Source organism: Phocoena sinus, chromosome 9 (assembly GCF_008692025.1).
Source record: "Phocoena sinus isolate mPhoSin1 chromosome 9, mPhoSin1.pri, whole genome shotgun sequence".
Classification (NCBI taxonomy): Eukaryota; Metazoa; Chordata; class Mammalia; order Artiodactyla; family Phocoenidae; genus Phocoena; species Phocoena sinus.
In genome coordinates this window covers 91,260,157-91,272,727 of record NC_045771.1, presented here as the reverse complement: position 1 = coordinate 91,272,727, position 12,571 = coordinate 91,260,157, and the positions used below count along the sequence as shown (strand labels likewise).

Below are 12,571 nucleotides of genomic sequence, written 5' to 3'. Positions count from 1 at the left end.
TGTACCTTTTTTTTTTTTGAGATTCCACCTGTAAGCGATACCATATGATATGCGTATTTCTGCGTCTGGCTTAACTTCACCCAGTATGACAGTCTCGGGGTCCATCCGTGTTGCCGCAAATGGCCTCATTTGGTTCTGTTTTATGGCTGAGTAATATTCTGTTGTATACAGGGTCACGGGCTCTTGCCTCTCTCCTCTGCAGCTTGTGAGTGTGACCCTCAGGGCTCCTTAAGTTCCGTCTGTGACCCCAACGGAGGCCAGTGTCAGTGCCGGCCAAACGTGGTTGGAAGAAGGTGTGACAGATGTGCGCCCGGCACCTTTGGCTTTGGCCCCAGCGGGTGCAAACGTAAGTTGATCAGAATTGTAACGTATTCTTTCAGATGGTGAGTCATACTAGCATGGGTTCCATAGCTTCAGAAGGCATGCTGCACTCTGGAAATTGACCACAGGGGCCCATGAGCCTTCTGCACTGGGCAGGGGGGGACTGGCCTATGTAAGGGGTGTGTTTGCATTTAATGCGTTTTTCAGCTGGTCCCTCGGTTGCCTATTTCCTCAGCTTGTGAGTGCCATCTGCAAGGATCTGTCAATGCTTTCTGTGACCCCATCACCGGCCAGTGCCACTGTTTCCAGGGGGTGTACACGCGGCAGTGTGACCGGTGCTTACCCGGGTACTGGGGCTTTCCAAGTTGCCAGCCCTGCCAGTGCAACGGCCATGCAGATGACTGCGACTCTGTGACAGGGGAATGCCTGAGCTGCCAGGACTACACCACGGGGCATAACTGTGAAAGGTACACGCAGCCTTTTGAAAGTAAAGAGAATGAGATTGTTTCTGGCTGAGCAAACAGCATCTTAGACAAACCACAGAATGAATCTCTACCGGTCTCCAGATGGCTCTTTCATTTCTGATCACCTCGGTATTTATTTTCTAGGAACTTATACGTTTATACAGAACAGATTTATTTAGCTTACACCCTCTGCGTGCCAGGCATTGTTCAAGGGCTCGGGGCGGGGGCGCGGATACAGCAGAGAACAGAACTGATGTGAATCTGCCCTCTTTGGAGAGTCTTTCTAGAGGTCACCTTAAGGCTGTATAGAAATCATCTCTCTGTCTCAGCAGATCCTGGCCTAGGATGAGAGTTGTGAAATGTTAATGCCTAGTTTAGGTCAAAGTGGAAACCAAATGCAAATGAGGATTAGTCATTTTAGATGGTTTTGTTTTTTGGAAACATGTTATTCAGCTACAGCCCACGTAAAATGTGCACAAGCAGATCTTTCTCCAGTTAGCAGATGTTAATTGCGTAATTATTATGGATGTAGTGCACTGCACTAAGGGATAGTAAAAATTGGACATAAAATGTGCCTCTAATAGCATTACAGCCCAGCTCAGTAGATAAGGAACAGTCCTTATGAAAAAATTACATCCTGACCTACAGTGTTCATTACTAATTAAGAAAGGCAGCCGTGCTCTTAGAACCTGCTTTTTTTGGATTACTAGTCTCCACCTTTCCAGTCAATAAATCTTTTCTCTTCTAGTATCCATCCACATTATATGGGATTTTTGTTGTAAAAAAAATTTCAGCAAGTGCTTCAGTCAGTGCAAAAGTTGCTCATCAGATGAAAGAAGCTGTTAGTGAAAACTGCATTTGTGATTACCTTATGGCTTGAAGATACGCAAGGCAGCAAATACCGCTGGATAGTATTCAAGAATTCAGCGATTTCAGTGACTACTCCTCGGAGTAAAAGTCAGTCCTTCCAACCACAAATGGTGTTGTGAAAAGATAACAAGGAAACAGTTACACAAGATTAAAAGGAAGAAATTAATATATTAGCGTCATCTTTTGTTTTCTCCCTTAAGTTTTTCATTACTGTTCTTTCATCGAGAGATGGAGAATATATTCGAGAGAGAGAGACAAACAGATAAAATCAGATGAAAAAGGGGAAGAGATGGGTGGGGAACACAGGTCAACAGCGGTGGTTGTCCACAAGACCAACCTGAAATCAGGCCCACTGTGAATTTTATTTGTCAAGCATTTTGATTTCTTGCAGAACTCAAAAGGGTATAGGAAGAGAAAAGATTTTCAGCCCTAGTTTGGATGACAAAAGTGCATTAAAGTCTTTCAGATGCTGCTGTCTAGTTTGAGCTGATTTCTCATTCTCTTCCTCTTTCCGAGATGATCAGTTTTCAATCCTGTGAATTTGAAAAGAAGCTCTAGGCTCAGATTATTGCCGAGGGGGTTAGAGAAGGGAGGAGACAGGAAATGAACACTCAGTTCTTACCATGATGTGTTTGGACTTACTTCACCTAGAAAAGCCTCATAGAAAACTTTCTCACAAACTGTTGCACAAAATTGCTTCATCACTGCTGATTTTCCCAGCACATAATTGGGGCACAGGTTCTTATATTGTGTCTGTGTCTAATTAAATAGAAGGTTAATGTCCTCTGAACAACTTTCCCCTTCTATTTCTTCATCCTTCCCCGCTCCCCATTTAAAAAAAATTACCCCTGCCTCAAAAAAGAAAAAAACAACAACCTGAATTAGAAGTTCCAGGCCCAGTTGTGCTTGTAACCGGCTTATCTTGGGTGAGTTAGCTCACCTCTCCAAGTATCCAACTTTCTGATAGTAGAATATGTTGGATTAGGTGATATCCAAACTTCCTTCAAGCTCTCATGTTATAGGAAGTAAAAAAGTAACTTAATTACCAGTCATGTTGAAAAGCAGCATGACATACTAAAAGAATTCCTTGCTAAAAGTCAGGAGGCTGAATTCAAATCATGGCTCATTTATTCACTAGTTGTGTAAGCCTTGCCAGTCGTTTAAGCTCCATGGCTGCCTTACCTGTAAGGAGAGGAGATGGAACCTGTTGGGTTTGCGAACTGATAAATAACATCTCTCATCCTTGAGAGGCAGACACCAGGGTCAGGCATCTGGAGAGCATCCCTGTTGGCTTTATTACTGGTAAAGGCTGGATTGCAGAACAAGGCACCATGGGCTTGCTGACACAACGTCCCTCCCAGGCATAGGCAGAGACTGACAACCATGGGCTTTCTTCCCCCCAGACCCCGCCCCCACACTCCTTAATGCAAGGAGGGGAGCTACCAGAATGCTCAGGGCAGGCAGTAGGGTGCACTTGGGGAGATGTACCTCTTCCTCTGGGGAGGAGTGAACGAGGGTCTGGGTGAGGCCAGAGGTGTCACCCTAATGCAGGGGTCCTGCCATGGGATCCTCAGGCTAGGAGCAGCATCAGCCCCTAAATCAGAAACGGGGAGAGGGAGCCCAGCAGTCTGTGTCTCAAAAGCCCTCCAGGGATTTCTGATTAGAACTAGTGTTTGAGCCACTGCTCTATTGGCAAGTGCTTCGTGTGGAAACGTGAGGAATGATGTCCCTAAACAGAGAACGTGGTTTCTTAGGCTCCTCCTCGTAACAGATTTCATCTAGCTGTGGTTCATGACCTTCCCTCTTCGGCAACTGATGTAGGTGCTCGGCTGGTTACTATGGAGACGCCATCATTGGGTCAGGAGATCACTGCCGTCCTTGTCCTTGTCCAGATGGTCCCGACAGCGGACGCCAGTTTGCCAGTAGCTGTTATCAAGACCCTGTTACTTTACAGCTTGCCTGTGTCTGTAATCCTGGATACATCGGTAAGTGATGTGCAGACTTCCGGAGGAAAAGATGCGTCTTCACGAGGTTAGTTGTTAAGGAAGAAAAATGATGAAGAGTGAGCCAATTTAGTTGCTTTTTCTTTTTCTTTTTTGTTTTTTTTTTTTTTTTTTTTTTACAATCCTTAAATAAAAGTGAAGGGAGGGCTTCCCTGGTGGCGCAGTGGTTGAGAGTCCCCCTGCCGATGCAGGGGACGTGGGTTCGTGCCCCGGTCCGGGAAGATCCCACATGCTGCGGGGCCTGTGCTCCACAACGGGAGAGACTGCAACAGTGAGAGGCCCGCGTACCGCAAAAAAAAAAAAAGTGAAGGGGATCTGAAACGTAGAAGATGTTCTTTTCCTGTTTGGCATGTGGGGTAGAGTCAATTTTTGTGTCTCTGATGATAATGTTATAATACAGGGCACAACAGCAAGCTCATTTAATCCATACGTCCCTGCTGACACTTTTCGGGTCTTAACCAGTAGAAAAGTTAATTTACATTTTACTTTTTCGTTTCCTTTTCCAACTCCTAGTGGAGGAGTCTCAAAGTAGTGAACTGGCCAAATAGGGGGCAGAAGGAAGAAAAGAATATCATCTGGGAGCCCCAGACAACAGAACCAGTCAAAGCCAGATATATTCTTCATTGTCTCCTGTACTCACATTATCTGTCAACACTGAGCGTAGCTGGTTGTGCATACAAACATTATTTCATCCTTGATGCCACCGTTTCAAATACTCGTCATGCTTATCCATGGCTCAGCCAATTTGCATGTTTCAGGATTTTCTCAAATAATTTATTTTACTGAAGTATAGTTGACTTACAATGTTTTAATTTCTGTACAGCAAAGGGATTCAATTATACATATATATATACATTCTTTTTCATATTCTTTTCCGTTATGGTTTATCCCAGGATACTGAATATTGTTCCCTGTGCTGTACAGTAGGACCTTGTTCATCCTTCGGGATTCCTTAAGAAGGGAAATCGGTCATCCTGAGGGGCCCCATTTTTCGGTTGCTCATGGAGGAGCAGGGATTTTTCAGTGAACATACGCCTTGGGTTAGGATGTAACATCAAGCTAAGCTTCCCGCTGTGAGACCACTGTTTCACTCCTGATCTGTCCGTCCCTGTGTAATGAGGAGCTAACCTCCTGTGTGCTGGAACCTCCAAACTCTCCCTGCCCCCACCCCCCATGGCCGCGGAGCCAGGCTGAAGCAGCATCGCTGCAAAGACGCTGCTTCCCCTCACGACTAACGGCTCATTTCCCCTGAAGGCTCAGTCACCCGGCTCGGTAGCTAGCACACTGGGGGCCCAGGCGCTGCCTGGGTGGCCCCTCTGGTTGGCGGGAATGTCGGGGACCAGACCTTTCAGTGGGCAAGCCGAAGGTCCCATGCCGGTTTTATTGGACAACAGGCTCCAGATGCGACGACTGCGCCTCGGGCTTCTTTGGCAATCCCTTGGACGTGGGGGGCACGTGTCAGCCTTGTCGGTGTCACCACAACATCGACACGACGGACCCAGAAGCCTGTGACAAGGAGACCGGGAGGTGCCTCAAGTGCCTGTACCACACGGAGGGCGAGCACTGCCAGCTCTGCCGCTTCGGTTACTATGGCGACGCCCTCCAGCAGGATTGTCGCAGTAAGATGCCCGTTCCCTTTGCCCGCTCCTTTGGATGACTTCCACTCTCTTCCTCTTCCTCCTCCTTGGGGGATTTTATCCTTCAGGGGTTTGTCTCATCGGGGAAAATGCTTGTTCAGAGGGGTAAAATTTCACTGGTGACAAAAGAAAGATGAGGATGATTTTTTTTTTTTTCTTTACATCCTCATCTCCTGGCAGAGCTGAAGTGTCGAGCTGTGGCTCAGTGCCTGAAAGGGAACCAAAAGCTCTGTCGCTGTCCCCGTGATAAATGCCATCCCATAGAGTATATTGATTTTTACGTTCTGCCCATGAACTTGCTGATGGGCTGGGACTTCTGCGTCCTAAATACGCACTTTGGTCCGTACCTTTTCTTACGTCATTGATGGATAGAGCCTTCCAGCTTAAGGAAAAGAAAGAAGTAACATCTCTGAAGTCTCTGTTTTGGAACACATTATTTCTCTCTCATCACAAGATCAGCCAGCATTTCCTGCTGTGTCTGCAGGGCCCCAGGCCCCTGTCTTTGTTGATACAAACACGTGCGGAATGTTGAGGACCAGCAGGACCTTGATTGCTTTAAGCCTTCCTAGCTTACAGGGCTTGTCCCTGCCACGGCTCACACAGCCATGACTGTTCTTCCCTGCCAAGGGTTTGAAATCATTAGGTATCTCCGTTCCCACAGCATAGGTTTTATTTCCAGTTAAATCTTCAACTTTACAGTGACTCACCAGCCGCTTATTTGATCAAGTATTGTGAAAATACGGCCGGGCAGAATGTGTCACTTTGCAGGTCTGCCTGGGAAATGTCAGAACTGCATGGAACATCATAAGAAGATGAAGACCACAGTTTTAGATTTTTTTTAATCCCCTCTGTTCCTTTACTGTACTTGTTTGCATTTCCAGGTCAAAATCTGGAGAGGGAAAATGGTAGTCATTTGATGTAGCTGACTTTTGCGTGATCTGTATGTTTTCCGAGTGTGACTCTGTAAGTACATCTGACTGGTTGTTCTTTTTTCAGAGTGTGTCTGCAATTACCTGGGCACCGTGCAGGAGCGCTGTAACGGCTCTGACTGCCAGTGCGACAAAATCACCGGGCAGTGCTTGTGTCTCCCTAATGTGATGGGCCAGAACTGTGACCGCTGTGCACCCAACACCTGGCAGCTGGCCAGCGGGACAGGGTGTGACCCGTGCAACTGCGACGCTGCTCATTCCTTTGGGCCGTCTTGTAACGAGGTGAGGTGTTGTGGCCAGCGGAGGCCGTCATGGCGTATGGAAAGATGACTTTGAGTCCTGGTGACAGCTATTTGGTGCCCGGGCCCCAGTTAGAGAAAGGCACCCCTCCTTGTCACAGCCTTACACCAGGGCACACAGCTTGGCAAACACGGTGCAGACTGGATATCCGCCATCACCGGTCCCCCTTGGCTGGGGCTGCGTAACTGTGCCCAGAGGCCCCATCGGATGCACCCGTAGCACCGCAGCCTAGCGCCCCAGCTGAAGGGGTACAGACTCGCTTTAGAATGGACGAGGGGGGCCGTTCTTTTTCAATACCTGGCTGCTGAATCAGGCTTTTTTTTTCCTTAACCACACAGCCTGAAATGAGCCACATAGTCATACCCAACATTGTAGAAAGTTCTCCTGTTCCCTGACACACACACAATGGTGAGTGAGTCACAGGTGGTCCAGGCTTTTGAGCGATACGAGGAAACGTCAATAAAGGGAGACGTGCCCTGGGCCTTCCGAGCCCCAGTTGCAGAACGGCAGTTAGGAGACCCCGGCCTGGGGCCCTCAGCACCTGGGATCAGTGTAAGATGCCCTGTTCCTGGTCAGGTGTGAGGCCTTCTCAGGCAGACAGACGGGTCCCCCTTCCTGTAACTGGCAGCCGGAAAAGGCAGTGCAGCCTGGCCTTGGCCCGGCAGCCTGTCTGACCCGGCTCTGTCTTCTGGCCGCAGTTCACGGGGCAGTGCCAGTGCATGCCTGGCTTCGGAGGCCGCACGTGCAGCGAGTGCCAGGAGCTTTTCTGGGGGGACCCCAGCGTGGAGTGCCGAGGTGAGGCGCGGGCACCGGGCTCTCGGGTGGAGTGGGGCGGGGGGGGGCCGGGTGTCTGAGGGAGCCTTCTGTCCAGTACAGCACAAATGAACTTGTCTATAAAAACGAGGTTTGATTACAAAAGAAATGCATGCTCATGGTTTAAACACAGAAAATCCTGGAGGCGTGTAAGTGGTAAAAAGTGGACCTGCTGGCTTCCAGCTCTGTTCCCCAGGGATGAGGTTTGTCTCAGCACAGACAAGCATACATACGTACCCCAAATACACACGGAATGGCTTTATTTTTTTATTATTTTTTAAGTGGAAGTATACTGGATTTACAGTGCATTAGGTGTACATCAGAGGGATTCAGTTATATATGTGTGTGTGTATGTGTATATAAACATATACTTTTTCAGATTCTTTTCGTTGTACGTTATTACAAGATACTGAGTAGAGTTCCCCGTGCTATACAGTAGGTCCTTGTTGGTTATCTATTTTACTTATAGTAGTGTGTATAAATGTGAATCCCAACCTCCTAATTTATCCCTCCCCCACTCTTTCCCCCCTTGGTAACCACAAGTTTGTTTTCTATGTCTGCAAGTCTGTTTGTTTCGTAAATAAGTTCATTTGCACTATTTTTTAGATTCCACCTATAAAGGGATATTATATGATATTTGTCTTTTTCTATCCGACTTCCTTCACTTAGTATAATCATCTCTAGGTCCATCCATGTTGCTGCACATGGCATTATTTCATTCTTTTTTATGGTTGAGTAACCAGAATGGCTTTTAAAAATGCGTTCAACCAAAATGTGCTCATATTCACCATCGAGTTCTGCAAATTGACTTTCTCCCCCTCTGAACAGTGTTTTGGGGCCAGCTTTCTTGTCTGCACAAGCAGAGCTTAAATGTTCTGGTAAGACTGTTTGATCTCAGTGTAACAAGCAGGAGGTGCTGACAGTTAAAGCCCTCGGCAGGAGCGTACTGTCCTCATCAGCGGGGACAACGAAGGAACAGGTGACGGGAGCGCCACGTCCCACTTAGGCTCAAGATTAATTAGGACTGTGAGGGAAAACGATGTTTTCTTAGGAACAAAACTTGTTACAATCATGTGAATCAGAAGGATTGCTTAATTTTTTAGGCTGTTGCAGTTTTTTATTGATCCGCCAGGTTATTTTTAAGATCTTCAAGTAAAAGCATTTATGGGAAAGATTTTAATAAGACTCTTGCCATTCTGTATTCCTCTTCTTTCTTTCCTACTTGGGTTTTCTTCCCTGTGTTTTAAGTTTATAACTATGGATAAACATCTTCTGTAGTTTCTTATTTGCTCTTTGATCCATTTTCTTCGTTACACATCTGAAATTCTAGGTCCCTGTTGGACTCTACATTAAAAAAAATATATCTTTTTCTTTTTTGGATACAACTGTAGTGAGAAATAATACAGATCTGCACGTTAGCGGTTCATTCAGAATATCCTGTCGAAAGTCACAAACCTAGATACTACGTGTTCTTGCAGTGTCAACTCATCTGTTCCTTAACAGCCAGAAGACTTCAAACGGTGGACACGACCAGACCCAATGGCGTATGATTTGTTTTTTTTCATTCGAGGTGTAGCCAGAAGGGTCTGTACTAACATCTTACATGAGATGAAGGTTTGCTCCACAGAGGAGGTATGAAGGCTGTGTGGATAAGCGTGCCTTAATTCATCATCCTTCAGTCCCGATGTTGGTTCTTAACGGGGTCTGATTTTCTCACTTCCTTTAGAAGGTCCGTGACATTCAGTGGACCACTTGATTCGAGATGTCTCCTGCAAGTAAGATCCTGCTTAAAATCTGGTTTCTCCAGAGCTCTAACCACAATTCTGTTAAATTCCTCAATCTTGTACTGCCCCAAGGGCTTGATTTTCTCCAGATAATAGTTCTATCATTGCTTATAGCCTGATTCTGTCAGCATGTGTCATTGGCAAAATAGCTTTGGCTGCCAGAGCTTTCTGACCTTTTGCTCCATCTAAGCTTTATTAGCATGAAAAACCTGTTTCCTGGAGTCAGAGTCAATCAGAGGATTGTTCATTTAATACTCAGAACTTTACCCCTTACCCTTTAATCTTTAAACTTTCGCCTCTAAATCTGCCAGAGACATTGTGGCTTATAGGAACAGTATCAGCTTGTTCAGGTCAAAAGTTAGATCATGTTTTAGAAAGTTTGCAAAGAGAGAGATCCACGGCATCCATGTTCGCCAACTTCTCTGTTCGTTTTATCTAGAAGAAAGGTCAGCCTGTTACATAAGAAACTATGGGGGCCCAGATGCTTTCGACACCCTGTGGAGGCAGCTCGTAACTGACAAGGCACCCAGAGAGGGTGAGAACTGAGTTAACGATGGGGGAGTCCTGGCCAGCTGCGGGCCTTGTGCACACAGGATGGCAGTCGAAGTAGGACCAGTATCACATGATGAGGGCCGGGACAAAAATTCAGGAGTGGAACAGAGTCACCAGTGAAAACGGGAGGATAAGAACTTGAAGGGACAGGGTTCAGCGACCAGCAGGGACAAGAATAGGTGTCATCTGAAATTAGGCGGAACTATGGGGGAAAAAATGTGACCACTTTTCTCAAATTACATCATTCATTGCCCAAGAGTCTTCAGATTCAAATCATTTAGTTGCACAGGGCACAAGTTTATAGACTTTCTGGGGCCACCTTGGTAACAATATGCTTATAGAAAGGCTTAGGTCATAGCTAAGTAGTCTTATGGAAGAAAATGGAGTTATGTCAAGGACAAACGAGTTGAGCCTCCAGCTCATGAATTGTTGAATGTTCCCATTGTCCTGGTGGGTTGGGGCTCTTGGCCGATGGGGCCGAGTCCGAACAAGCCCATCACTGTGCTGGATGGAGAGGATCTAGCCTACCCAGTCCTGAACGTGCCCGAGAAAGCCTCGGCCCGGAGCCCTGCCTTGTGCCCTGAGGACTGAAGGGGTCACAGGAGGAATCTTTCTGTTGATTGGTGGATAGCAGAAGCAGGGATCCTGGCTCGTGGAAAAGGCCAGTGTTTCTTAAACCCAGGCTGATTGGAAATGTGGGCCGTAGGTGAGAGGCTCTGGGGAGTGGCCATTTTTTTTCATCCTGCTTGTTTCTCATTTCAAACTGTTTTTTTGTAGAAAATTGAAGTACATTTTTTGTCAGACATAATTTTTTTTTTTTTAATGCTTGTCATCTTTTCTCAGGCTAGGATTCATTTACAATCACCCACCTTTTTATTTCCAGGGTGGCTCAGGAAATCAGATTTAATTGGATTCTTTAGAGAACCACAGATACTTTTGTTAGTAGAGGAAAGGCTTGTCTGCGGCCATGTGCCAAATCCAGCTCATAGCCTGGGCTGGTGAATAAAGTTTTAATGGAACACAGCCATGCCCATTTGTTTACATATTGTCTGGGGCTGCCTTCGTGCTGCTGCAGTGCCCGAGTTGAGCGGTTGTGACAGAGCCCGTAGGGCCCGCAGAGCCTAAATACGCACAGGCTCCGGACGCGCAGGCTCAGCGGCCATGGCTCCACGGGACCAGCCGCTCCGCGGCATGTGGGATCTTCCCGGACCGGGGCACGAACCCGTGTCCCCTGCATCGGCAGGCGGACTCTCAACCACTGCGCCACCAGGGAAGCGCCGCACTATCTTTTATAGCAAACGTTTGCCAACTCCTGGGCCAGACAGCCAGTTCATTTCTGCCGGTGAAGTCATAGTCATTCCCCCAACTTTCATTTCAAAACTGAAGTTACAGTACTGAGGCCAAAAGAAAAAAAGGTGGGGCTGGAAGAGGTAGAGAATTTAAAGGAAAAGAAAAATGCATTTCGGGGATGAAAAATCATTTAAATTTCCCGCATTAAAGTAAAATAGAAAAGCCTAAGTAAAGTAAGAGTAAAGCTTTGGGCATGATAGCACATCCTGGGGTCCCTTATTGCTGTGAGGCAGGGTCCACGGCAAAAGCCAATAAACCCAGTCACCTGATTTTAGGATATAGCACTCTCTCGCTCCCCAGGCAGGTTCAAGTTTCAAAAGGAAAGAGGGGGGACCAACACAACCCTGAGTGACTGCCCACTGGTGCCCAGTGGGGAGTGGATGCAGCAGAGGAGAGCCACTCCCTGAGAGGGGGGCTGGGGGGCGGAGCTTGTAGGCTGTGGGAAAGGGTAGGTAAAGTAGCAGGACGGCTGGAGGTAAGTGGTGCTGTCCTTTGCAGCATCAGAGGAGGGAAGCCCGGTAGGAACTGGAGTCACTTGGCAGGTGTCATGGAAACTGTCTTAGTGGAGACTAACGAGGAGCTTTGGTTTCACCATTGGGGATGGATTTTCTTCAATGGGCAGGAGAGGTCTGCAGATGGGGAGGGGAGGATACAAAGAGAGCAGAAAAGTTATACCTGCTGATAAAGAGGCACACGGCCCACGTTTCCCATTCTGGCATTCACTTGCTAATGCTTTCCTCTAGATCTCAATCTCTCTAAAATGGGTACAATATTTTTCATCTGCCTACCTCTTAGAGAACATGTTTTATTTACTTATTTTTTTAATTGAAGTATCGTTGCTGTACAATATTATGTTAGAGGTGTCCAATATAACGATTCACAATTTTTAAAGGTTATACTCCATTTATAGTTATTATAAAGTATTGGCTATATTCCCTGTGTTGTACAAGATATCCTTGTAGCTTATTTTATACCTAATAGTTTGTACCTCTTGTTTTAAATGATGAGAAAACTTAGTAAAAATTGACAGAACCCGCTGCCCACATAACCGAGAATATATTTATAGGTGAAGGTAGAATTCTCATGGCTCGTTAAAACGATGACTGTCTCATTTTTAGAATGCTGTTCGTCATCTTCACAATTTGTTCAGCTTAAAAATCAGGGAACAACTTTTGCTATATACACTCTTCTTCCCAAGAGAAAGTTTTTGATCCTCTGCCAAATAATCCCATTCCTTAAAGCCACACTGAGTTCCAGGTCCCCCTGGACTCCTATGCCTTTCTCTGAAGAGAGGAGAAAACCCACTGGCCCCCGTCAGAGACAGCCTGCACAGTTAGCTGATAATTTTTCCCATCCCAGTGAATGTGAGAGATGATTGATTGGAGAGTCTCCTTCACAATTTTAGTGTCCTTGAAGTTTTAAATTGTCAGGTGAGAACCAACCTTTACTCTTAGGGGGAGGTCTTTTTACAAGGTCCTAAGTGTGGGCCTTCTAGTTCTTGCCTCCCAGGTGACCCCATTAAAGGAGCAGTTCTGCAAACTCAATGGA

At 46.4% G+C, this 12,571-nt stretch overlaps 1 protein-coding gene across 3 annotated transcripts in view; it reads left to right on the top strand.

Annotated features, from left to right (window-relative positions):
- LAMB1 (laminin subunit beta 1) overlaps positions 1 to 12,571 on the top strand; it is a 111,035-nt gene that overhangs the window by 42,677 nt on the left and 55,787 nt on the right. For all 3 annotated transcript variants that reach the window (XM_032643561.1, XM_032643560.1, XM_032643558.1), the window contains exons 19-24: positions 203 to 346; positions 557 to 788; positions 3,477 to 3,640; positions 5,053 to 5,277; positions 6,292 to 6,506; positions 7,223 to 7,319. In XM_032643561.1, the coding sequence (XP_032499452.1) occupies positions 203 to 346; positions 557 to 788; positions 3,477 to 3,640; positions 5,053 to 5,277; positions 6,292 to 6,506; positions 7,223 to 7,319 (1,077 nt within the window). The remainder of the gene's footprint in view (positions 1 to 202; positions 347 to 556; positions 789 to 3,476; positions 3,641 to 5,052; positions 5,278 to 6,291; positions 6,507 to 7,222; positions 7,320 to 12,571) is intronic.